The sequence below is a fragment of the Anopheles maculipalpis genome, chromosome 2RL, assembly GCF_943734695.1.
Source record: "Anopheles maculipalpis chromosome 2RL, idAnoMacuDA_375_x, whole genome shotgun sequence".
Classification (NCBI taxonomy): Eukaryota; Metazoa; Arthropoda; class Insecta; order Diptera; family Culicidae; genus Anopheles; species Anopheles maculipalpis.
Genome location: NC_064871.1, coordinates 34351457 through 34379288, shown reverse-complemented (window position 1 = coordinate 34379288; position 27832 = coordinate 34351457). Strand labels below are relative to the sequence as shown.

The 27832-nt window shown below is 42.0% G+C and overlaps 2 protein-coding genes across 2 annotated transcripts in view; one reads left to right on the top strand and one right to left on the bottom strand.

The window, feature by feature from the left end:
- The window catches only part of LOC126559420 (uncharacterized), a 252847-nt gene that overhangs the window by 49677 nt on the left and 175338 nt on the right, over positions 1-27832 (top strand). The window lies entirely within an intron of this gene.
- Positions 95-27825, bottom strand: LOC126557041 (AP-1 complex subunit gamma-1-like). Its single transcript, XM_050212680.1, has 8 exons — positions 27710-27825; positions 4140-4207; positions 3745-4075; positions 1886-2843; positions 1625-1823; positions 1168-1288; positions 847-1090; positions 95-783 (listed from the first exon to the last, which is right to left on the bottom strand). The coding sequence occupies exons 1-8, from the start codon at positions 27763-27765 to the stop codon at positions 103-105; spliced, it is 2658 nt and encodes an 885-aa protein (XP_050068637.1). The 5' UTR covers positions 27766-27825; the 3' UTR covers positions 95-102.

Below are 27832 nucleotides of genomic sequence, written 5' to 3'. Positions count from 1 at the left end.
TGTCTCTTTTGCTTCGATTATATTACTTCCTACAAATCCTAAGGCCATGCCAACTTTACTCTCCTAAATATGTTGCCTTCTTAACGACCATTTTTACATACGCTAGCGTAGAAAACCGCTCGGAAACTCGTTCACATCGATCTGCTCCATCATGGAATAGTTTTCGACTTCGTACGAAAACCTAACCTTCATGCGCAGTCCCGGTCCTCCTTGGCTGGGTGGTGTTTGGCGTGCGATCAGTAGATCCTGCATGATCGTTCCACCCGGTGGCATCACTGTGCTCGAAGGTTCACGTAGCGTCAGTACAAACGATTTCGGAACCGCTGCCTGAAAGAGGAACTTTTCGATCGTCGCTTGCGATCCGTTGGTTGTTTGAACGGTGATACGGGCCGTTGCAGTGGACGATGGCTGCTGATCTTCCACGGTGGGATGAATAAAGAATCGGATGTAGATGTCGTCTTTATGATACACGTCGATCGAAGGTATCGATGCAATTGTTCCGAACGATGTGTAAGGGATTGTCTGATGCGTTTGATTAGGTGCTGATGAGGCTGCTGCAAGGCCTAGCAGATCCATTATGCTGTCGGTGGTTCCTGCCATTGCCATCGGCACGTTATTGTTGTATGAGGACAACCCGGCTTGATTAAAGCTTGTCGTTGGAGGATAGTACGGTTGCGTCGTGACAGCAGCCGATTGTGGAACAGGAACGACGGCGAGTGCGTTATTACCGTTACCATCGCTGCTGAAACAATCTCCCAGTAAATCCAGCAATATATCTTGGTTCTAGAAGTAATGGGGAAAAGATTATTTTATGTTGCAAAATTCATACTAAAATACTGAACTTACCGATGGTTCCTGTACAGCTGCCGGTTCTTCCTGTTGCTCTTCAACTTCCGTTGACTGTGGGGCTGCAAAGTCAGCATTGTACTCCGAAGTGGTCAGCTCCGTTAGCTTTAGTTTTGGCATTTTTTCCAGCAACGAGTTTCGGAGATGTTTATAGTTGGTAAATAGTTGCGAAAATTCGTTTGCTCGCTGTTGCAGATCGATGTTCATGTGCACCCTGAAGGAGTTGATGATGTTTTGAATTTCGCTAAAGATGGTAGAAACGAAAAGTTATCATTAACAGGTTGTGTTTGTATAATATCATTAGAATAACATGAGCCTTACGGTGTACAGCCATTTATTCGAACGCTTATCTTTGCCAACGACACCAGGATGTACTGTTTGGTGGTGATTGAAAGCTGCGGTGCCCACAACAGTTGCCGATAGTGTTCAATTAGCTCGAACTCTGCGGTTTTTGTAGCACGAGAGAGAGAGAGAGAGAGAGAGAGATAAATAAAAAAGAAAAGGAAAATGTAACTACAATTTGCCAACTAATCGATAATGGTTCGTGTATTGAACCAGTTTCGGATAGCCCTTTAGACCAAAATTTCTAACGAGCATGAACCGAAATATGAATACCAAATGGGCGAATGGGATCGTTATTATTAATGCATCTTCAAATTAGTATTTATTGGTACGGGGTGTCCCTGTAACACGCTTTTTCCGTTAACCACTAGAGTATTGATTGGTGACCATGATTGACCAAAGCTGATATGATAACCATTCAAACCACAAAGCTTACCATCAAATCCACCGGCTTCACCGTACTCGCCAATCGTCCATACGGCCACTTGCACCAACGGTTGTCGGTTCTCGAGCTGGTTCATGTTCATGATGGCTTCCCACATTTTGTCGGTAATGAAACGCTGCTCGTGCTGTGGGCTGTTCGAGATGAGCTGGATAGTCGATGAAATCACATCGTCTCTGATGTTGTTTCCGGCCTGTTAATGATGATGATATCACTAGCAAAAGCAATTTTTTTCATGCATGTTTCTCTACTTACAATTGTGAGAATTCTTAAGAGCACATCGAGATGCCAACGAATCGAGGGCGAGTACGTTTCGGCCGCTAGTACGATCTTACTGCTACAGAGCGCTTTCATTTCGGCGTCGGTTGATTCGAGGTAGCGCAACAGCTCCCGCACAACCATCTCGATGTTCTGTGTGTTGATGAGGGTGAAAGACAGTTCCATGGCACATCGCTGTATCGATGGATCACCATCCGAAAGGCACTCGAGGATCGTTATGCGATGGCGCTGTACCGCCGTCATGTCCTTATGCACGGTCTTAACCAGCGTTAGCAGCCCGATGAAGCGTATGTTTTTGTCGTTATTTAGCAGAAAACGTCCGAGTATGTTAACTGCCAGCACACGCAAACTGTTTTCCGATTCGACGTTCATAATGGTGAGTACCGTTTCGTACAGGATGGCATTGCCTGCATTTTTGCTCGTTTCCGTACTGGTGGCGACCTGCGCTAGAACGTCGTTCATAATTTCCGATTGCGCTGGATCCCCGTGACCGAGTACACGCAACAGACGAAGAATCTTAACTTGCAGAAACGGATCGCTTACACCGCTTACTAGATGCTCGGGCGAGTAGCCGGTCACCGTGAGCGATTTGAGCATGCGCACCAGGGTAGGTATGATGGATTTAAAATACCGCAGCACGGCCACACTCTGTTCGCACATCTCGGTGATAAGCGTGATGGTAGCGATCAGGATTCCGTGGTTTTTGTCCGCCAGGAATACTTCACACTTGGGCAGATAATCTTCCATCAGTTCCGGGACGCGTCGTACAAAGCGAAAGGCACATAGGATCGCTTTTTTGCGCAGGAACGCATTAGTAGACACGATCAGACGTTCAACATCGTTGCACAGATCCCGAGCCATCTCGGGCGATGCAATGGCGGCCAGTGTGCAAAGTGCAGTACCTACGACAAATTGGGTGGGACTGTTGAGATCGCTGGATGGAGTCAAAAAGGAAACATTAAAGTGAGTTTAAAAGCGGTAATTAAATTATTGTGGGTTTGCAATATCTGAAGACCTTACTGACATACTTGAAGAAAAACTTTTGCCTCTTCCAATGTCAACTTCCATTTCACTGGGAGTAGCATGGATGTATCATCAATACAACAGTCCTGACCTGCCATTTATTTTTTACGACATTACGACGATCAAGACGTGTTTGAAACTGGTGCGTAGTAATTCAATAACTTTATTATTCAAGAGTACTTTTTTTACGTATTGGTTTGTTTATCAGGCGAAAGCATCGCTTAACTATCGCGGCCCGGTGGTATTGTGAAAACGGCAATAGTTCAAATCCCATCCGGGATCGTTCCCCCAAGGCTGACCGAGTAAGGACTTGCTATCCTAATACGTGATATCAGTAAGTTTAGTAAACCGTTAGTAAATCGTTAAGCCAAGAAGAAGAAGAAGAGGTAATACTAGTTAAAATGGAATTAACGAATTAATTACGGCATGAAGATGGGGATACTTAATTCAAAATAGCCATTATCCAAACAGCAAAGATGCAGTGATTTTACATAAGCTAAAATCACAAAAGTGTGCCGCAAAAGTTACACACTTAAAGCAGTCGTTAAAGTGCACCCGGTAGGCTTGCATTAGTATGATCAGCGTTTGTTTAAATTGAACAGCAAAAGCCACAACATTCTGTAGAGCCTTTTTCAGGAGTTTGTGTTTTGGAGGGAAAAAATAATTAATGTCTCGCCTCATTATGGGCGCCGTGTCATGAAGAGGCCCTAGTTTAACCCTAAAATTGCTCATTTTTAATGACGCTTCAGAAATTATTTTTTAATGCCAAAAGTAACTAGCGGTAGCACATCTTCTCTGTCAAGTTTACTTACTTTTTAAGGCAATTCGTAAGCAGCACGTGCACGTCGGTTCGCTCGTCCAACAGCAGCATCGCGCCCAGGTAACCTATCCGCTTGTCAGTGTATTTAGAGCTTGCGGCCAGCTTGAGGCATTCCACCTGTCCGAAATGTGCCGGATAGCCAAGCATGTGGATGTACAGCAGCTTCGCCATATTGCGACACTTCCAGATGCAGTCCGTCTCGCGGAAGGTACTTCGGATGTAGGCACATTCTGTGTTGACCACCGCCCGCTCCTCGGCCGCTGTTCGACAGGCACGGATCTGTCGAATCAGCTCTCGCAAGCGTGTAGGGGCGGGTTTGCGTACTGCAAGTCAATAAATATTATTTTGTATCGTTCCAGTCTAGTCAAACTGTTGCCGCATACTCACAGATGTTGGTTTCGATTGTTTCGTTGATCACCTGTTTGATATTGTTGATGGTCAGGCCAGGACTGTATCTGTAATTGAATGAATAATACAAACAATCAAGATTAATATATGTATTTGTTTCATAGCACCCAAAAGTAAAGCTTTTTTTCAGATTAATTTTTGATACTGATATTGTAGGAAGGAATTTCATCGAAAGTAACCTTTTTTTTTGCTACGCACCGATCGTAAAATGAATGAATTTAATCAACTTGTAGCGTGCGGCAAAAAAGGCCAAACTCATTATTGCTTAAATTATTCTTGCTCGGATCTCTCTTTACGAGCGTCAAAAGCCAGCAGCTTCGGGTTGGCTCGTCTACGGGCTATTTTTCATCATCATTAGTTTAGGAAGGTGTTGAGAATACGTCTTGCATGAGCGTCTAGCACCAACGTTGTGCCTTTAGGTGTCGTTTATCCTATTTAGCTTGCACCAACCCTAGGATCCTTTTATGTGGTTTGCCCTAGGAGATATTAATGAGTTTGGGGGTTTGAAAGAAGTTTTGTTCACAAATTGTAGAAACTATCGTTGAAAATTCGAGTAGGTTTGTTTTATCCAATTATTTTATTTTATTGTATCTAAAATGAACTATACCTGCTTGTCTTAAGCGGTGTTCATTGACTGTATGAAATAAAAAGCATTATTTATCTCATCATACAACGATCACAGTTTTATTAGAACAACCCAATCAAGCAAAGAAAGAAAATCCTCCGTCGAACCGAGGGTTGTAAATGGGCCCAAAGAACGGCCTCTAACTCTCATTTACAGCATGCTTCAATTTCGTAATCAGTTTACGTGTCAGAGGCAAACGCAACAGAGAGGTCATGAGCAGAAACATAGACCGTCAAAGGGACGCCCATACCACAGCAAATCCCACAAGCCGTTATTTTGTACAACCATTGGGTTTACTCGGCTTCCTTTATCCATGCCCTACGACTAATCTGGGTGCAGTAACTACATCAAAAAGTATGTTTAAATGGATACAGCAACAAACAACAAAGCGAGAAAGAAAGAGCAGTATATGAAATAAAGCGAACAGCAAAACCACATGCAAATACGCAACGATTTGTAGGTCAGTATTGACTGTGTGGCTGCCAGCATTCCTTGGATGATGTGGGTTTTATTTGATTAAAGCACAGCTGCCGTTTGGGAACAGCGCAGCCCGCACAAGAGTGTGAAACAAGCCGTGTCAGGGTCATAAACCACAAAATGATAGTCCATAAATTATTTGCTTAAGCATCCATCCCGTGAGGGGTTTGAATATTTGAGCAACACCACTTTGATAAATACATCAAAGATTCGCACTTGGGGTGAAACAGCAACGCTACCGAAAAAAAGGAGATCTCTTTCCTTTTTTCGCCATTATCATTACATTATCGTCAAGAAAACCAGATGGAAAGATGGTTTTAATCCTGCGTGGATGGGTAATAATGCCGGTACATTATCATCGAAATATTTCACTTCCATTGTGCCAAATACCCGAGGGGTGCGCATAAACGTGGTATTAGATGAAATTGTAATGCATTGACGTCAACCAGGCGTCTCCATTTGGAAGAAAAATGTAGTTTTGGGAAACAAAAATCCGCTCACGCGTAGTTAGCTAGTTGTTGAACCGTGTACAGTAGCCTATCTCACAAAATGCATGAACAAATTTAATAACTGTCAATAGTGACAAAGTATCATATTTCCTGGATCGCCTTTCGTCTAGCTTACTGTAAGGCAAAACTGCACAGTTCCATTTTTCCTTCGTCATCGTTGCAAAGCGGCACTGGGATGAAATTTGAAACACATTCAAGGGAAGTAGTGTTCATCTTTTGAGTAAAGAGATGAAAAAAAAAACACCTACAACCAGCTTGCGTACAACAGATGGTCGAAGAGGATTTCCATTCCAGTTGACCCCACCCGTCAGGTTGGAGGTCCTCTGACGACGATCCACACAGTTCGTTTGATTGATGGTTGGCGCTCAAACGTGACGCCCGCTTCCTTCGCGATAAGGCAGCAGGCGGAGAAAGAAAAGAAACCGACCGGAATACGTGCCAAGCATTCAATCTGCTGGCATACAGAAACATACACCAGGGTCCGATGAACTGTGGTTTTGGGACATTGTCACAGTTTTGACTTTATCTTCGTGCTGTGGCTGCATATCCTCTTCCACAAACAAGTAGTTGCGGTATCGTCCAGCATGAAGTGATGTTTGAAGTACAACAGTAGGAAAATAAGGAACTGTGTGTGGTGCAAACAAATACATGGCCGGTAGGCAATTCACCCAGGCACTGGTCCAATTGCGGAAGTCTTGTTTATGGTACTCGCTTGAATTTATCAGTCTGGACTGGATTGTAAGTACTGGAAAAATGGATCGCTTTCTTTTGAATTGTTGGAGGATTCCCTTCATTCTTGCTATGTACAATAATGAAGGACTCGGAATGAAGACTAGTATTTTCACACTTCAAGCAATGATATTTTTGAAAAGAAGTACTCTGGCCTTTGATGTAATGCTGGCTTTGATTATAGTGCATGCGTGTATGCAATAGTGTTGAAAATAAGTATAAGGTTCGAATTTTTCTTTGCACAATAAAATCATAACTATTAGCAATACGGCCTGGCCGTCCCTTATGAGTAAAAAAAAAAAAAAAATCATAACTATTACTGAGAACGATTTACGATCTGTGATCTACTTTACTCCCTGAACTCAAACCCTACTGTTTTCTGTCTTACACTTGTAAGATGCTTTTATACCTCGCTTGTATTACTGATCATGTATGCGTGGGTTAATGAAAGAAAGTATTAATGTCAAAAATAAGCTCCTAAAATATTGCAAATGTGAAGTTGAAATTTAGAAAGCAAAAACTATTGCATGTGTATTAGATATACTATTCTCCCCCCAAATCTCTTCTGGGTCGATCCCCCGTAGTAAGGACTGTTTATCCAACTGTCAGGGAGAATACGAAAAATACGGAAGGATAAGCTGTCGGACGAGGTTATGTTGGTGTTGAAGGGTTATTGACCGCAGCGTTAGCGGAAGGAACGGAAGGCGCGCGCGATAATTTAGCCCTTCTTCATCACGCAGCGGAAAACTACAGTAAAATTTGAATATAGGTTTTGAAAAGTTATCAACGTGTTACTTTCTGCATTGTCAAAAACTGTGTTATCCGAAACGCGAAACAGGAGAGGCTCTGTTGCTGGACGCAACAAGCGCCGTGACCTGGAAAATCGTTAAGCCAAGAAAAAGTAGAAGGAGAAGAAGAAAAATAAGAAGACTATTCTGCCATTACAAGTAATAACAAAACTAAAATTGTTAACGAGCATTCACGGGTTTTTAGGATTACGATAACTGTGCTCAAAATTATCCTTAAGCATTCCTGACTCTTGTAAAAGACTAAATTCAGATCACATTTTGCCATGTGCTCCACCAATTGGTGTACGAAAGCCTAATGTACACGTACCCGAAAATTGAACCTTGTCAAATGCGATTTTTCTCCTCCATCAGTTTATTGGAACGAAACGCAGAAACTGTCTGTCTGTGCTCCGAACTATTGCTCAACCACAGTTCGTCTACCCGGGTGTGTTCAGCTTGAACGAATCAAACAGCTGTTGCACGCAAAATTAGACCACGACAAGAAAAAGGAGATACCCAGAAAGCGTATCCGAGCTTCATTTGGCATCGGCTTCTACCGGGTACGCGCTGGCGTATCATCGTTGGAACCATTTACGTCGTCTCCGTGCTTCTCGAACGCTTTTCGGTGCGTCCAAATCGTCAAATATTCATACCCAGTGTTTGTGCGGGCCCCAGAATTGGACGCTTCGCCGTACGGTAGTGAAGCCATAAATTTGCAGCACCAGTTCGCCTTTCGAGGGTACCGAATGGAAGGCATGCATGGGTCTCCCACGGTTTCCTCGTGACCCGCTTTGAATGGCAGGCATACATTTCTTGTGCCGATTATCCTTCCCCAATTGGTCCCCTTTTCCCGCTGGCTTCATTTATCCTGACTTCGAGAGTGATCTTTTAGTCTGATAGTCTTGTGTCAGCCGTGTCTTTTGAGCTGAAGCTCTGTACGTTTCTACAAAGGGGAATATGCTCGGCGAAATGGGATTTGGCCTCGATGAATGCACTGTGGGAAGCTCCCACAGTGCTACGGTGAGCAAAACTAATCACTATCTGGGGGTAGCTTTTTGGCTCTTTTGCACAATCTTTTTCTACCGCCCTAATGGGGTTAAGAGGGAGAAGAAAAATATAATAATTACATATGATCACTTTTCACAGTCGTGCATAGGGATGAAGACATCTCGATAGATTGCGGGATTGATAGAAGATTGAGTTACCGGAGCAAATATTTATCGGCTTCGAAAGTGAACTCGACTGCACTTGAGTACCATATTTGCCTCTTATAAATCCTCTTGCCTGGACGGAATTGAAATCATATTTCTTCCGGAGGGTGCACAAATAGCTGTCGACGTATGATATGATGGTAGAAGGATGGTACCGGCAGCTGTGAATTTGCCCGTTTCTGGGAAGATTTATTTTCTCGAACAAAGTTGAAGAAAATACGAAAGAAGTGATCAAACGTATGAGCAGTTTGCTTGATAATGGACTTTGTGCTCATGTGGAGTATTCTCCGCATGCAGCGTACAGTTTCGTGTGGCTGATTTGCAGCAGCAAACCGCGAGTAACAGTTGAGAAAATAGTTTCATACCGTGCGAAGGAAAAGGTTTTTGAACAGAGACGTTTCAATGTGTGCGGGTGGAATATATTATCCATAGTTTCTTATGAAAGAGATGAAACCCTTTTTTGGAAGATTGCTATTTGAAGCGCATATCACCCCATTGTTTGAAAAACGCTTGCAAAACTCCAAAATGAAGGGTTTGTTTACTTGATCTTACTCTTATGGAGTTCCAAACTGCATCGTGAAATTAATCAAACTTTTACTGAGGAATGGAATTGAGGATGAATGTTTTGTGGATAGCATCATGAAAATATTTGGCTCTTGCATCAAAATGGAGGTAGGCTAGAGTTTTGATTGAAGAGTGGCTTGTTATTCTAATAAAAAGAAATAGTCGGAAATTAGCCATACAATGCAACATAATGAACCGCTTCGGATAGCAGGCCATGCTTCTCTTCCTATAAGGAGTCAGTCCACAAAATGAGAGGATAGACACCAGGAAATCGCAATGTCTCATTATGAAGCATCAGCATGCACACACGCCTAAATTGTGATCACAGCAATGGACTTCCGAGATCAGAACAAGACAAGTTAGTTAATTCCAATAGTTCCGACATGATTGAATTGTTGGGAGCTATTGGGAAAATAGTTCTGAAGAAAATAGTCTGAAGTTTGCATCTACAGATAAACAGGGTTTCTAGACTAGCTAGAACAGACACTATTCAAAATAAGACAATTTAAGTTTAAAAAAACGATTTCCATTAATCCGCTTGTTCCCAAATAAAGTCCACAGAAACAGAATTGATTGACTTTGTTGACAACGCTTCAACTCCGTACTGTTGATGATTGTTCACAGAATCCTTTTTATTTCGGCGTAGAAAACCCCGTTGTCAGGATCAATATTTCGAACCGTAAGTCAAACGGCAATTTACACCTGTACCATCGGTTTTCCACATATTCATTATTTTTTATCACCTCCCGAAGCACAATCACAACAAACTGCAACCGTACGCCCGTTGACATTCTGCTTCACAATTTCCACAAATCTAAACCATAACAGGGCACGAGCCATTTTGTGTCATCATCGTTTTTACCGTTTCGATGTGGTTTTTTGTTTTTTTTTTTATCTTATCCAACGTTGTAACGTTGTGGTACGGATAAACCATAGCAAAAAATGCACACATACACACAAGACGTGTAACATGTTCCACCGCTTATTAACTCGACATTGCTGACTCCGATTGAAACCTGGGGTGGGTTTTGTGTGGAATTGGAAAATATGGAACTGTAGGCAGTAGTAGCTGGTTGATTTTGGATCGCAGCTTTGGACTTGCTGTATCACCGAGCACGGCAAGGTAAGGGTCACGCTGACCAACAGACAACAACAGTGTGTATGATGACAATGTGAATCGATCGTTGGAAAAATCGTTATCGACTCATATCGCGCAAGGGGGGGAGAAAAATGGACAAGTATTGATCGGTAGGTCGACCAGTTTTTTTTATCTCTTCTTCGACAACTAGGCTTTTGTTTCTGCTTGTTGCTGTTTCCTAAATTTTTCCGCCCCCAAAAGAACGCATTTTCGTTCGTTTCATTTTATCGATTTACCAGACGCAATGACTACGTTCGACTGCTTGTTACTGTTCCATTGAACGTGTGCGCATCATTTTAACGATAGGTTGTTAACGGTAGCGGTTCCTTAATTTCCCAGGCATATATGTGTAAAGCTATGGTTAATGTAGTAGTGTAACGATTAGAGAACAAGGTTGAAGTCATGTTTGAGCAGAGAGAGAGAGAAAACAAAATATCCAATCAACTCTCATTACTAATCGGGCAAAGATAGCATAAGCGTAACTGGTTCAATTCAGTAAATGGCGTACGGTTGTCCTTATTTTTTCGATCTAATTTTGTTAGACCAGCATATCATCATTCCCATCGTAAGGAGGGTCGTGTCGGTCGTCTACCTGCTAACAAAGGGGCTTATTTGTTTAGTATCGACTGTAATAGGATATTTTGTTTGCCCGATGTTTGGTAAGTGACAGAGCTCAGTAGAAATTGTCCACAAATCCCACGTTCGTTAAAACAAAGCGAGCGTATGAGGCAGGACATTGGAAGAGTTAAAGGAAGAGGTTTTTCTTTTCGGGTTTATATTCTTCTCTTAAAGCTGCAAGCTTCAGAATTCTCTGTACTTACTGTCACTTGCTGCTCCAAAATGTCATGCCACCGCCCAATAAGCTTCCAGTCGGGTGAAAACAAACAAAATGTGGCTGGGGTTTGTGGTGCTTGTTGCACAGAATGATCATCGCCTCAAACCGAAACAAATATACACACAGAGCGACACGCAAATTCAAAGAGCTTAAAAAAGGTGGTGGTGCAGAAAAAGCGTTCCAAACGTTTCTGGTACGCCGTTCCAAGCACATAGGCAAAACCCCCGGCGGATATCATTTTATTCAACATTCAGGTTTGTTTTTGCATATTTGTATGTGTGTGTGTGTATGTAAAGTTGAAATAAAAATAAAACGAAATACTACCATGGTAGTGCGGCACAAGCAAGCTGCTCCAGAAAACGATCAAAAACAGTTCACAAGCCCGTTTTGGTGCCGGTCGGTACTCACCAGGGTCATTGCACAAACGACAGTGATGGGAAATGGAAAAAAGGTTTCCCAAGAACCGACGAGCCGAAGACTGTAGGGAAATAGGAGAATATTTTACCTTTGATGAGCCTATCCCATGTACCCAGGGAAACGTGCGGCAACCTAACATTTGTTCTGTGGGACACTTGGGACATTCTCGGGATATTTCGTCCCACTTTGGGAACGTTTCCGAATGGTGATAGAGTAGCATGAAAGGTAAATAAATTTTACCATGCGATAGGCTTTTTTTTAGTTTGGAAGAAACCGAGATTCTAGTTGATAGTTTTGAGGAGCAGCACGGGGTGCACGAATCACCACGTGCTGCATGGCGATGGCAGGTAATGAATAAGAAGCTAATTTGGTACGATGATATACGTCGAATCTTGTGTACAGTGGAAATGGTACCAAGAACGAACAGGAAAAAAATCGGGCTTGCGGCATGGTTGACATTGATGAAGGTAAAACATGCATAGTGTCGAGTTGTCTTTCCTACATCACCCAAACGGAAACTATAACTAACCGCAAGTCACCACTAAAGTTCATGTTTTTGTTATTTGAAGCAAGGCCGATCCATTAGACGTTGGATCCTTTCATTGTGAGCGACATTTTTGTTTGATTTAATACAGCTCGTGCTAACGAAGACGCTTTAATGTCCAATTTACATCCAACTTCACTTAAACGTTTTAACGCTCAGTCATGTTAAACCTGCTCCGGAGCAGATTATGCTAAAGACAACTTTTTCGTAACGCACGTATTTGCAGACGCTTCGCAATAAAATCCATTTCAGGAGATTAAACCCATAACAGCACACCATCGCTGTCGTCACGCGCATTCCGAACGAACAATTAAAAACGTTTCCGCCGAATCTTTCCCAGCAATTAATCTTCAAATTTCAGGATTTAAAATTTCAAACTCTCTTTCACTCTCTTCCCGAACCTACCGGGAGACCGATGGAAAAGCGTTGCGAAAAAGTGTAATTGTTTTGCTTTTGTTTCTTCGCTTGTCGAAGGAAATTGGTGGCAGGAAACATTCGTTTCAAGGATGTGAGATGAAATCGGAATGAACTAATGACAAGTGCTTTCAGCTTTTGCCAGCTGATGAAGCCAAGTACAAAAGGCGCCAAAATAGCACCGAACGATCGTATCGGCGTGCTTGCGCAGCGGAGCTCATGCTCTACAAAAATGGAGGAGAACTGTTAAGGCTATGTTTTTCCATCATGCTTTCCATTTCCGTTTTCAGGAGTCGTCCGGGTTGACACGGGGGACGACAGCACGTCCGGCCAATGCAGAACCAAATGGTTCGAGTCAAGTCAATAGGAAATTTAACACCGGTTGCTACGACGTTCGCCGAGCACACCAAAGCTAGTGCACTGGTGGCAATTATATGCTAGCAAAATAGGATCGGATTGTGAAGCTGGGCTTGAAACTGGTACTGATTTGAATGAAGGAATCTAATTTGCAACAGATTTTGCAAACGTTTTGGGAGGAAAGTTTTCGTGCTCACGGTGGAATTTACACACCGCTGACAGTTGTCCTACGAAAGCAGCGTGAAAGGAATGGGAGAAAGAAAACTTTTCATAAGAAAAAACTTTTCCTAAGGTTTGGGAGAAAATTTTGCACAACAATGGAAAACCGCTTAACAGCACACGGCCTGGTTATTGGATCTGGATGGGTAGCAAGTTAAACGATGTTAAGCATAACCTAACAATGCATTAATCAGGTAAAACCGATCGAAATATAGGGGAATACAGTTTGGAGGAAGGCAAAGGAAAGAAAAAGCTAACTTCGTTTAAAGTGTCCTGAAAGTTTTACCTTTAATTAAAATTCTCTCTCTGCTCTCTGCTTTGTTTAAACTTTCCAGCCAGGTTAGAGAAAAACTCTACCAGAAAAAATTAAAACAGATACTGCTGGGCGGTGTGTTTTTATTTTGTTATCAGTTTATAAAGTGATTATCGTGGATTCTAGTATCAATTCAGTTAACAGTACGTAGGTTGTAGGTTCAATCAAACAAGCAAATCCTTTTCCAAACCTTTCCGAATCAGCTCGCAACCAGAAGTGGGCGATTTTCGAAAGGAAAACGGTTTATCTAAGCAGCTGATAAACGATTTTCCGTGCAAACATTCCACCGTCAGCATACTGTGCGCCACGCCACCGGATGGGGCGGCTGCTTGAGCGTGGGGCGTGCTTCCATCGGAAAACTTTCGCTTGTTTACGGTCATTCGATAAGCATCTTAAGTGGTTTTCGTGAGATTTTCTCAAGCACACTCTCACCACCGATACGAACCACGGTTGCCGTTGAAACCACGGGTTTAAGCGATTGTGCTCCCCCAAAAGCCAATCGTTACAAAAAAAAAAGAAAGGAAAAGGAAAACCAAGTGATCCATCTCGTGGACACAGTGCAATAGGAAGTGTCGAAACGATTATGAGCAATAGAGGAGTACACCTTGGGAAAGGAATCACGAGGAAGCGTGCCTGGGTGCGATTGAGCTTCTGCGGATAGGCGATAAGCAAAACTTTGTAGTGTTTCGGTAGAAATTGTAAGAATCAATAAATAACGGTCCAATTAAGTGGGTCAATGGGGATTTTTTTTTTGTATATGTAGAGTGTTCAGCATTATCCCCGTCAGCCAGCGGTACTGAGCATTTTATCTCAATTTATGGAAGGATCGCTGAGAAGGTTTTTTCTTTATCGTAAGTGAATTTAACCTTTTACCACCTTGCGAACGTGAGGGTTTATATAAACCTATTAATTTTAATTATTTTCTTACTCAGCACCTTTTTAACTGCTGCCTCCGAAGGATATCGAGAGAAGGTTAGAATCGTTTCGCAAAAAAAAAACTTCTCACGTTGATTATAAATTAAAAGTTTCTTCAGTGGGTGGTTAAATATGTTTGAGCACTTTTTCTTGTTTTGTTTTGTCGTTGTTTTGTGCATTGAAACGTTGACCCACAAGGATAAAAAGAACAAGCATCAGCGTCAAACAACATGGGGGGTTTGTAGGGTCGTGGGGTTTTCAAGAGATGAAAAGTTTTGTGGAATAGATTGGAAATCGAAGCCAAAATCTGTCGACTCTTTCGCTAATCAGTATGGGAGAGCTCATTCATTACGGTAAAGCAGTACGGTAGACGGTCCTAAAAAAGCATCTGGACATCATCGTTGTGGGTTTGACATTATGTGAAAACTTTACTCGTTTCGAACCGCTGAGGAGTGCAGCAAAGGTTAAAGCTTTATTTGGTAAAACCTCCAGCTATATTTGTTGTGTGTTCGGCTGTATAAGCAACATCATAATTTATTATCTTATTGAAAATTTCATAAAAATTGGATCTTCTTATGATAAAGCTATTTTTAAGATTGTTATTGGGTCAGTCTTTACCTATTATTTTTCAGCAATTTTCACTTATCATATGTTGTTATGTTATGTTATGTTATATGTTGTTGTTTTTTTAAAACTTTTTTACAATTTTGGCTTCAAATATGTGATTTGAAGATGTTTGCAGTAATCTCTTCAAATAATATTACTAATCAACAAACAATTAAATAGATCAAAATAATTTTTTGACTTATCTTTTACTAGTTTTGTACTATAAATACTAATAGTAAGCCTATGACTGATCGCTTTTAGCACTGTAACGAAGGGAACTTATAATTTTTCTACGCGTTAAGCTACAAGATGTCTTTAAATCCCTTAAACAATGGTTGAACCATACGGGATATAAAGTAAATTAAATTAATTTTTTTATAAATATAAATTATTCGAAGGTTGTTCAAAGCTCTGGTTGAAGTTTGGTTTCAATCTCTCTACGTTTTAATGACAGTCTGTATTTCTTAAAACCTTTTTATCTGTATCAGCGCTAACATCAATACATGGTAAATATTTAACTGGAAAAGCCCAACGGCTGAGATGACTAATATCAAATATCGAATCCTGTTTGAACCGTCTTTACATGGGTAGGACTGAGTAAAATAGAAATAGCAAGAGCATCATCTCGAGGCTGCACTGTCAAAGAAAAACAAGAGTGTCGAGTAAGTAAATTTTTACTCTTTCTAGACAGTTCAAAGTCTAGAAATGGGTTTAAGGAATTTTTGATTTTTATTATATTTGAGTGTGATGAGTCTACACCGTATAGTTAAGGTTTAAGAAATTTTATCAACATAATTCATTCAACAGAAGTAGATTGAAGCCTAGTTTTAACAGAGCTACAATATTGTTTTATTAGGGTCTTCAAGAAATCTAGTTCTTACATTAAGCCTGAGTGAAAGAGTGCTTACTAATAATTCATATATAGTACTCAGATAAAAACAGTTCATGTAATTTTATCAATTAAAAAAAAATCATAAAATATTATAACAAACCTTCCACAAATGGGGCATGACAACCATATTGGTTAATTTAAAATAGATCGTTAGAATTGAATTGATTTAAAAATCGTAACATTCTCACCACCATTTTAGTAGATCGATAATTCAATCAATTCTACGAAATCTACGCCCAAACGATGTGTTCATGTGTTTACATAGACAAAATGTAACGCTGCCTGCTCGTGTTTTCCCTTTCGATTTCAATTTCCCCCGTGGGAGAAAACGGAACTTGCCGTAAAAATCGAAAGCATATTCCGCGAAATCATTTCCATCCGTGAGTTTTCACCCCCGTATGTATCAGGCTGCTAAGCGTTCTATGACGATTACGATGGTACGATTTTTCCCTTTTTCTCCCATCCACCTCACCTCAACGCTTAACGCAAACCCTGTTAAAAGTGTTTGTTAAACGTTTTGGAGCGTACACAAAATTGGTGGCCAAAATTTCCATTTCTTGAAAATGGAACTGAAGCGCGGGAAAAGCAAAATGATTATCTGTGGCGTTCAAATTCGTCAAGCTTACGTTTTGAATATTTTTCCACCCGGCACGAGATTTCACAGCGATTGTGGATACGTTGAAATGTGTCTTATCGGGCGGATGATTATCTTGCTTTCTGTTGATACCGGTGTTCTGTACTCCTGTATCTGGCGAAAGCGTGAAGCAGTGTTTCGAGTTGAAAACTTAAAGCATACTGAACGTGCTACAACAAAGTGTTAAATAGTACATTATTTCGAAGAACCAGTACTGACGCAGTAGATGAACAAGTGGGTTGGATCGATGATGCACACATTAACAAAGCTCAGAAGAGTGGAAAGTATTGCACGACAACACTCCAATGAGGTGGAAGCGATGTCGATAAAATCGATTCTGGTGAGGTTGTGCTAAGGTAGGCAAGGTATAGCATACTGGAGAAATTCAGAGCAGTTTAGTGTGGGACACATTAGTCGTATGCTTTGCCATCTTCAAAAACATACATTTGCGACTAAACCAATATTCCGAGGGCCAGAAACCGATGAGGACGTGGAACAAGATATGGCGAGTTTTATGCTTGCCTTGCAACACTCGGGACAATAACACACACACTGCGCTAGATTGAACGTTGAGTATTCTTATCTGTTGATAAGATACACAGTCTCTCCGTGTACCAAATATAGCGACTGTTGATGTGCAATAGTGCTGGTACTGCCCTGCTGTGTACGCTGTAGACCACCGTCAAACGAAAAACTTTCCCCGTTAAACAGTATCATGCTGGTGCTCTGGTAAGGGTTTCTGCCTGGCTGTGTGTTTTGCAACATAAAAGTCAACCCAATTGCACCAACCAGTTGCATCTTACCACAATGCTTACGTGGCGTTGAACGATCGTTAGTGTTTACCGCCTGTGGAGTAAGATGCAACTTGGAAAGTTCTGCACGCAAACAAGGCTCAAAATGGAAAAGAAAACCTCTAACCCAGAGGGATAAGTAATAATCTTCTACTGTCATCCCATCACAATGGCACAAGCACTGTGTGGGTAGTTTGCACCAAACATGGCGCTGAGGTTTTGGGTTACTGCAATGATAAGATGATAAGATACCACACCAAAAACATCCACCAAACATAGGTTATGATGGGTGTTGCCAGTGCAACAGTAAATGCCCGAGAAGGGGTAGGATTAGTACCACAAGTTGCGGGACATTTCGACACTTTTCAGCCCCCAGACAGAAAGGCCAGGATAAACATAATCACGAAATCTAGATTAAGCGCGAAACATCAACGGAAGTCAACGAACAGTTTTGTTTTGCTGGTGCACCTATTGAGAAGTTTGTGCAATGTGACTTGAATGCTTTTAAACTGTACAATACTGTACTGACTAATGGGCGTTTCCAGTCAAATATGTTCCAAAAAATAATTTATTGTTTAATTAAAGGAAAGCTTTAATTTACATTTCAAAATAAATCAAACATGATACAGCTCGGTGACATTGGAATTGTATCGCCGGAGCACGTTATCAGCATCTCATCTCACAGGCAGCAGGAAAAAAAAGTAATTAATTCTAAACGAGATTTCCCAAACCGGGCTGCGTAAATCCTTTCGGGTATTAAGAATCTCGTACCCTTTTCCCTTTCAAAATGAATGGTTTATGCGCTGTGTGGAATTAACTTTGGGAAGTTTTAAGGGTTAGAAACAAAAATAAACGAAGGGAGTTGTGTGTTTGTGTTTTCCCTCATTCTGCTTTGGGCGTATTCTTTTTGCCACCTTTTAGGCTGTGGTCAATCCTCAACCGCAAAGGTTTACGCATCGAACTCGCTGCTGCACGGACTGTTGGGTCGCGGACGTTGGTGTACTAATCCGCGATCACTGTTCGTCCGGGGACTCGTGTTGACAAATCGTTTACGAGCTGACCAAGCTGTCCATTCCCCTGATGCTACACATCCATCACCCAAAGGACGAACGGACCCACTTGCACCATAGTATTTGCCGTAAAGTGAAGTGTTAATGTGTTGGCATAAAAATAAAATATGCTACGTTTACCGGTACGCTACGGTCAGGAAATAACCAAATCTTCGTGTCCTATTTCTACTCTCCCAACGCGTAGGATAGTACAGGCTAGTTGTCATGATGAAGTGTGATACGGTTTAACGGACTAGAGGTCACCGTTAAAAAAGAGGATGAAAAAGCGCTCCAGCCCTTGAATGCATGCCGATAAAAGAGTCGACGCCTGGTATGGGTTCTTTCCGTCCGAAAGTAAGTAAGGAAGGTCATAGAAATTTATTACACCAAAAATTTGCCATCGTTCGCCGGGACCAGCGAGAGCACTTTTCCACGGGGCATTTCTCCATCCGGGCACAAATCGACCGTTCAAGGGCACGAGAATCAAGAGAACGAACGGTTCGGCCATTCAGTTAAAGCATTTCCCGGTTTTGCGCCATCCTGTTACAACGCAGAACATAAGAAATCGGAAGAAATTATGCATAAATCACAGGTTGATCAAAATGTTCACCATTCGGAACGGGGTTGGCCGCACCGGACGAATCACACTAGAACCTACGGTCCGCCGGATGACGCTGAACGGCAAAAATGGTAAACGACGCGTTGCATTCGGTGCCATTTGTGTGCCATTCGATAAATCGTTGTTTAACGTTGAAAATACATTTGCTGAAAACGAATACTAATGGCAAGAAATACATTAGGGAAAAGGGAAAACTCCAGTGCAAGTACGGGGCATCGTAAATAGCTCACTGGCAAGGGAGCTCTGGATAACCGGCAAACTGATGACGGTATTAGGATCTTTTTGTGGAAAAACACGTAACAAAACAAAAAGAAAAAGGAAAGCTCATTAACCATTCGTTCTATTTTTAAAACGAATCATCACCAATGGGAAAGCAAATTTGGCCCTTCCGAACTGGGCGTAAGGCTTAGTGCGTTCTGCTTTGCTTTTTTATGGCCAATTTCCCCAATCGAGCACCGCAAACATAAAATCAGTTCTGGGAATTGAGTTGCTTCTTAACCTCCATACGCTGTTACACTAACGTTGGTGAGTCGATGGAGGCGCCTGGTGGATGGAGAATTTTCCGTAGGATTAAACGCAAAACGCAATGCGATCTTTTCTTGGGCGATTTTCTTGGCGATTGTTCTTTTTTTTTCTGTGCTCTAGGTAGAGAATCGTAAAACTTTTCTAAGCTGAAAGAACCTTTAGCAGCGGTTCTGATAATGTAATTTAGTTACAATGAAGCTGTAATGCAGGAGCGGTGCAGATTCGAGCAATATTTGGACACGAAAAGTTTGCTTACACTATAGGACTAAAGGATAAAGGACTAAATGGAAGTGTGGTGTTTCATTATCTCACTATCGACAAGCACTGATATTGACATTTTGGATCGTAATCAACGCGAATTCCTAGACACTTAATTCAATGATGATGTAAATAAGAGCATCAAATAACCTTGCCCCCGTAAGAAAGACTCTGCAAACATTACACTAAATCACTGTAACCGCGTAACCGACAACTTTTCAAAGGAAACTTGGTAAGTTCGTGACACCTAATGGTGTCAACTGTACAGTTACGCATTGCTGGTACCAGGATACCTGCCAGGATATCATCCCCCTATCGATCTCTGGCTGTGCCGCGGTGTGTTTGTGTGTGCACTGTACATTTACAGCTAGTTCAATGAACCAAACATCACAGCCCTGCGCCGGGAGACGCTGTAACCACAAACGAACTTTCGCCACCCCAATGTTGACACTTTCCCGAAACGAACGGTCTCTACTATCACCGCAGTTGATGACACCTGATGGTATTCTAGCGACGGGTAGAGGTTGTTAGTTGTGGTTTCTTAGCATTACACTTTCAGACACCGGAGCTAATTAAGACGGTACGGGTAAACGGGTTTGGTGTGCACCAACGTTGGGGATGTGTGGCTTTTGAAAGTGAAAGAACACGTACGTGTTGAGTAAATATCAAACACGGTGACTGTGGTTCGTGCTTATTAGTTTTACTATTTCACAGGTTGTGTGCACAAGATGCTGAGAGGTTTTTAGTAACGTAACGCTGTAGCATTTGAATTAAAATATTTTTTTAATAATTTACATCCTCCAAGTTGAAGAATTCCCCAAGGATTGTTCGTACTTCCTACCTAAACACGAACGTTACCCTATTGACGTCAGTCTGTGCCCAACACAAACACTTTACTGAGCCTTTTCTCGCCTTGGTAATCTTTTTGGCACCGGAACCGACACACCGGTGTCTGTCGGTGATGGTATTTTCGCGTTCGATCATTAACCACGTTTACTTGTTGGCATTCTGATTCCGAAAAAGCTTCTCGTGTGCATCTTGTGTGGTATCTCCACCCAGCGCTAATGGTTCCTTCGTGACCTCCACCAACCGCGGGATGTATCCGATTCCTGCAAACAACACCATTTCGCGAACCCTCGTACCAGGACTTAACCTCAAACTTAGCCAACTCTAAAGCGGATCGAGAGCCCAAATCCTAATGGGCCAACCGAAGCAGAGCACCGGATGTGGAGTGTTTGGAGATGCTCTTTTTGGTTAATATTTCATGTGACCATTGAACCGTTTCTGTGTCACGCCTGTTTTACCCCTTGCCTCCATCTACGGGCGCACACTCTCAATGTGATCTTTAGCCGAGCCATCGCCGCTTTTAGAACGACAGACTTAAACCCCAATTGTTTTTATTGCAATTTCTGGACCAAGGTGCACGAAGCGGGGTGGAAATTATGTGGGGAATGTCCATTCACCCCACATCACATATGTTTGCGGTACTCGGTGTTTGTGTTTGTCAGAAAATGGGGAGTGGTATGGGTTAGGAGCTTCGGGCTAAAACAAACGATTAATTATGTTTCCGAGCACGGAATCTGGCAGACGCTGTCAAGGATTGTCATTCACCGTCTGGTATGTGCTGTCACCCATGGGTTGAGTTACGCAGCGTATGACGCATGTTTGTGTGTGTGTGTGTGTGTGTATCCGATCCGGTGAAGCGGTGTATACATGCGACGTAAAGCACACCCCGTCATACCAGAAAACCAAAGAGACAGCGCTTCGAATGGATTAAAACAATTGAATCGGAAAGGATTGGGTTATAAATTACGCTGGTCAGGGTTGGAAAATCTGAACGCTCGCTTCGTTGGATACTGTGGAAAGCAAGGTTGGAAAATCAACAATTCCAACAAACCGCCACCCGCCTGTCACGCTCGGAACGAACTTTCGAGCCCGAAGATAATCGGATGGAAAAATTGCACGTGCTCTAATTTCGAGGGTAAACAGCAAAAGTTCGTGAGGTTAGCAAAGCACCGGTCAGTGAGCCGGGGGTCGGGGGTCGGTATGAAGCTGCGGGTGTAGGAAATCGTGTCAATATTGGGGGACCACTTTTTCTATTTGTCCTGTTGAATTGCTCATCCCAATGATGAGGGTGTTTCGGGCAGTTTTTCTCAGTTTTTCCTACGACTATCTGTGCTTTTTCCGAACAGGTTTTACGCCTGTGGGCCAGGCGGTACCTCTCATCGTTCGAATCATATTCTAGCACGATCAGATGGTGTCGATGTTAATATTGTTTCGGTTCGTGGAAGATGTAGACTTTCGGACAAGCGGCCGGAACACGGTGGCCGTGCGTCTCCTTAATCCTTCTCATTGGAGCGCATCCACTTTGAGGGTTTCTTGTGCTCTTTCGCTTCCTCCGGAAAGCCCGAACCTCCGAAGTTCAATCACTATTGGCTATTAGAGCACGCAGATACGCGCACAGCAACGGACGAAAGTAAGAATGGCTCGTCCTACCATTAAATGTAACCTAATCAGCCGGAAAAGATTGGTCATGTATTGTTTCATGGCTGTTTGACCGTGAGAAGAGCCCACAGCTCTTTTTGGTGCAATTCATCGTTGTGAGTGATACTTTATTGTTCTCTATTTGACCAATAAATTGATGTGGGTGGCGTTATGCGTGAAAGTAGGCGAATTTATAGCCCAGAAAAAAAGAAAAAATACCGCTTTGCTGCTAAAAACTCGATAAGTAAAATATTATGATTTTCTTGAATCAATATTTCATTAAATCTAAACGAACTTAAACTAGTAATGTTCCAAGTCTTTCTGGATTCTGATCAGAACGAAATGGACAGTGCAGCGTTATATTTAAAAATACCCAGCAAAAACAGATCTTTGATTTTCTAATCAAGAATTTCATACCCCACAGGAATAAAAAAGTAAGTCGACCCCTGCTCTTCGTAACAGAGATTTTCAATAATCCAGTGTTGCGTACTGGTACGATCATATTTTCCCTCGGTGGATTGTTATCCTCATCGTTCAATTGACACGATTCCATCTCGGAGACAGCCGGTAAGTGCCTTTGCCTGTCGCAACGCAAACCGATGATACTGTGTAGCATTTACTAGTGCCGTGGACGATTTCGCATTAAATCTTCTCGAGTGCGGTGTACATTACACAAATCGTTCTGCCAACACTAGCTACCAGACCACACCGGGCCACCGGCAAAAGGTGGTAAAACGGAAGGAATTTTATTTAAAAAATTCATCTCGTTTACTGGCGTGATTGAATTTAGCATACGACGGCAGGGATCGATTCAGCAAACATTCTTTTCACCATCGGAAGCCATCCAAACGTGGGACTACAGTTTGACTTGCAAATAATGGAAACAGAGAAGTGAGGGGAGGGGGCACATTTCCATCATTGCTCTCCCGTGGCATGTCATTCGATCGGAATCGGAAATAGCAAGCGCAGTTGTAGTGGTAGGACCTTCGTGGGGCCCGTTCGTTGGTTCGCTGTTCCTATCGATCCTGAAAAGGTGCTTGAAGGTGTGTGTGGAACGGCAGCAGGGTGGCAAGGTGAAGATTGTTTTAAAAGGAAAACACGCGAAAAACGTGATCTACCGAGAGGCCTTTAAATGGTTTTTACAAGCCATCGTACGCTGTTTAGTTTAAATGATCATCGCGCGACAATGTGGCTCGGTAATTAGGCTGAACAAGAAAACAGAACATTTGAGCGTGAGCATAGCATTGAAAACAATGTTTTGCAGTTTTATTCTAGTCAGGTGACGATATGCCATTCGGCCGTTACTACAAAAAAATATAACGAGCTCGTCGTCACCGCAAACGAAAGGGTTACATTATATGGGCTGGCAAAGTAGTGCTGGCTTTCAGTAACGAGCTCTCCACACCTGGAGGCACTTTTAAAATAGTTGTTAAGTTTTACGAGCTCTCAGCAGCATGTGGCCATCATATTTTGGAAGATCAGTTTTTCAAGAGGGCGTGTGCGTTGTGCCGTAAGGGTAGTTGAAGTTGTAATGAAATTGATTCAAATTAGGCTATGAAAAGCATACAACGTTTCTGCATTTTGGAAACTGCAATGAGTTTTAAACCGTTTAACGTCTTAGATATTGAATCTTGCCGTATAACTGGGCTTATGAATTTTTAAATATTTTTTAAAATAAAGATTGTTGACCATTTTACAAGCGTGGAGGTTTATTTGTCAAATTATGTGATATTAAGTGTTTACTGTTAGCAGCATGTGATATTAGCGTTTACAGAATGAAGCAATTTTGGAGAAAGCAAAAGCAGTCCAACACATAACGCATGACGCATCATGTCAGCTCAGATAATGAAATGACTTTTATGCGCACTTCTATACTTCTAACCTTCTGTGATGCTGTGCATCTTTCCCTACCACCTTCCATCTTTTCCATTACTATCAACAACAAATAAATACACCCACCGTTACAACATATTTGTTTCCCAGGAAGAGTAGATTTCGTTCTTGCTGAGACCGGGAAAAGTTTATTCTTATGGCCTGTGGCAAACTTCCTTTGACCAGAACACCCAGAACAGCAGAAATCAATAAAATCGTAGAAGTATATTCGCATATTCCCTCCCTATCTAAGCGACTTATGTTGCTCCCTTTTGGCTGTGCGCTATTAATATTTTGCGTCAACGAAACGTACCGTAAGTGGCCCGTCAATATCCAACCACTCACAGCAGTGTGTCGCTGGTTTTCGTCATTTCGACCGAACGAATACATCAAGCAAATGGAATGGATACAGTCAACCAGGGAAAAACACACAGGTTTAGAGTTTTCTGCTGGTGGGAAAAGTTATCTGAGCGGGAGAAGGACACGAAACACGAAAAAATGCAAACATTCGTTCCCCGGGGCATATTTTCTTCGTTTCGTGTTTTCATTGCTTCGGAACTTTCATCTCAATATACAGTTAAAGACTTTAAAAGTAAACCACAAATCGTGGGAGCCCAAGCAATGTGAGATGGAGCTTGCCAAGCTCCAGGAAAAGGGCAACGAAAAACACATAATGCTTGAATGGTAGAAAAAGTTGTAAGTTGTTTTCCTCGACTGGTTTTTTCCCAAGCCGCCGATTGGCTGCTGAAAGTCGAACAAGTAAACACGTAAAGACCAACACACACACACACACACGCACCCACACCTGATGTCCGGGAACTGAATCGATCTGGTACGATTGATGAAGCCGGAACTGGCTGGCTGACTAAACATTCGAGCACTGCCATGCGGCGTCGTTCAATCAAATCAACTGGATTCAAAGTTACACTCATATTTTGCTGCTAGATTTTCTGTCCAAGCTCAGTAATGGTGGACAGGGAATGATGGGAAGGAAACAGGAAATTACCACAATAGAATAGAATTGGAGAAAGTGAAAGTGATACAAGACAGGGGAGACAGGCATGTAAAGAAATAGAAAGCGATCCTTCCCTTAATGCTTTCAGAACATCTGACTCGAGTTTGGGAATACTTTGGAGATTTGGAAAAAGTTTTCTTTTTTTCCTCCAGAAGTACTGACAATGTTATTGATTGCTCGATAAAACAATTTGTAAGGCTTTGTGAAGAAGGTGCTTGTTTAATTGTAATGTTGGTCGCTCGCGTTGTTCCGCAGCAGCGCGTAATCGATAGAAGACCATTACAGGGAAGTGGGAAATATAATGACATGGAGTTGAATAGATTCCAAAAATAAAGAGGCGCTTTTAATTACAAAGGGTTTACGAATAACAAGAAATGGGTGAAATTTGTGTGGAAATACAATTGTACTTTCATTGAAGTAATGTAAAATCATATACCAATTGTACTTGAAAATTATTTAATACATACTTCACGACAATATTGCTGTTCTTGTAACGTAATATGAATCAATTATTGATTCATTGAATAAAATAGTTAAAAAAAGGTAAAAAATATAACTGACAAACGGACAGAATGCATTAAAAACAATCGTATAAAAGAACGGTTTATATTATATTTGAAGGTTACAATAAATTAGGTGTATGATAGATAAATGAGAGAGTTGAAAGAACGATAGAAAAATTAGACAATCACATAGAAACAAATATAGAAATAAACAGTTCATCCTATTTTTCTATAGTTCTAAAACCTAGACAGATTTTTTTCATGCCTTCTAAAAAAATTAGAGAAAATTATATCTGACTTCCTTCACTTCATCACAGCCGGAAACTGGATTCGATATCAGCACCTGCCGTGAGAAGATAAGCGCTAATACTGTCTTGACCACCGGACGCTGGTCTCATAGTCCACACCTCAACGTCCATCATTTGTCTTATATTCTGAGATATTCTGTTTAGCCCTCTTTTCCTCTATTTCTTCTTCTTCTGGACTTAACGATCTACGAGGCCGACCATCGGCACACCGAAAACCGCTAGTCCAGGGAAGCGATCTTACGATGGTCAATCGATCGTATCGCGATCGCTTGCCGGTTAGTTGTCGGGAGAAAAAAAATGTTAGAAGTAAGCAAAAATGTGTGCCGGCTGGGTTCTGCCAGTCCTGCCTAAGACCGGTGCTGCTGTTTCTTCTACCAACGGACCGTATTCTATTTAGCAGTTGTCCTTTCATACGGTTCTTGCCCAGACGTTTGTCTGATTTATTATGCATCAAAATAAACTTAATAAACTTTCCAGCCTTTGGATGGACTGATCCTGTTATACCAATGGCCCTGAACTACCCAATCCGTACAGCATTTTTACGTTTAGTTTTAGGCCTTAAAGTTTCACAGAAGAGGCGTACTAGCTAAAATCGTGTGATGGTCTTTATTCATTTGTCGGAATGGTAGGGATATTGAAATTTCAGACGACGGCACTTGGTTGTGAGCAGTTCGAGTATTTTAGCAGCAGGCCAAGACCGCCAAGTGATTTTCCAATTATTATTGCGATACATGTGGATTTATATATACAAATATACGTCAAAAATAAAATCTGCTTTAAGGTCCTCTTCAATAGTTCACAGTCATCATATGTAAACCGTAAAGCTGTATTTTTATGATCGATTAGTAAAGAGAAGTTTTGGATTTTTTCAACCATAACAAAACTTCATAATGATTTAACGATGAAGGTTGTAATTAATGTTGCAAAACCAAAAACGAAGTTGTTATTGTAAAACGGCGAACAAACACTATCGTAAAAACTTCTTAAACTCGTCCCAGAACCTGGACGGCTTGACGACGTAACGACAAATCAGTTACTCGTTCATGGGAAAGTCGACCAGCCGTATGTGTGTGTGTGTGTGTGTGTGTGTGTGTGTGTGTGTGTGTGTGTGTGTGTGTGTGTGTGTGTGTCCATGTGCTGAAGTTGTAGGACAAAAAACAAGAGCACAAAATTGAATCGACTGTTGCATTTTTCAACAGCTTCACCAACACTACACACCGTGCAATCAGCTTTCGAGAGGTTCCCTCGCGTCGCGGCAACCGTGTGCGTTACTCTAAGTGTCTAATAAAATATGGAACCGCAACGTTGTGCAAATGCTACCAACCAATGCACCGTACGAGACATTCGATCGTATGTTGCACCGTCGCCGGTTAGATTTCGTCGAAAGAGAGAGAGAGCTCTTTTCATATTTAAACCCCATTTTCCAATCGTGAGAAATGGATCCGGCAGCGCATGTTTGTCGCATGCAAACGGTTCACACACGCAAACGGGATGCAAAAAAAAAACCGGCTAATACACTAACGCAGGAAGTCGAAAGGAAGCAAATGTGACGGATATTGGAAAAAGGAGGAAGTAAAGCTAGCCGGTGAGACAGCCGATGGAAGCGAAGAAGCGAGCGCCAGTCGTGTAGGTCAACAGGCAAAAAGGTCAACAAGGCCAGCTCGTCTTCTTTGCCATTCGTTCTCGGTGAGGAAAGTTCTCTTAAGGGAAGAAGGGATGTCATAAAAAGGAGTAGAAAAAGCGAAACACACACACACACACACACACACGTTCATACAGACGTGTGTAAAACAAACGGCTGTGGAAAACTTTTTCCACCAGTCAGGAAAGTTTTTCCTACCCGTGGCTATGGTCGTGTGGACAACAACATGAACGAGTTCACCCTCGCATGTCACTCTTAAAATTTTTTTTTTGCGCCATCATTAGGACCATACGTACCTTCGATTGTGCTCCGGCGGTAAAATGCTCCAGTCGGTCTCATAGTACGGGTACATGATGTTGATGACGTCTTGCGATGGCAACCGAGAATGATGGAAACGCGATCGAACAGCGTACAGAGAG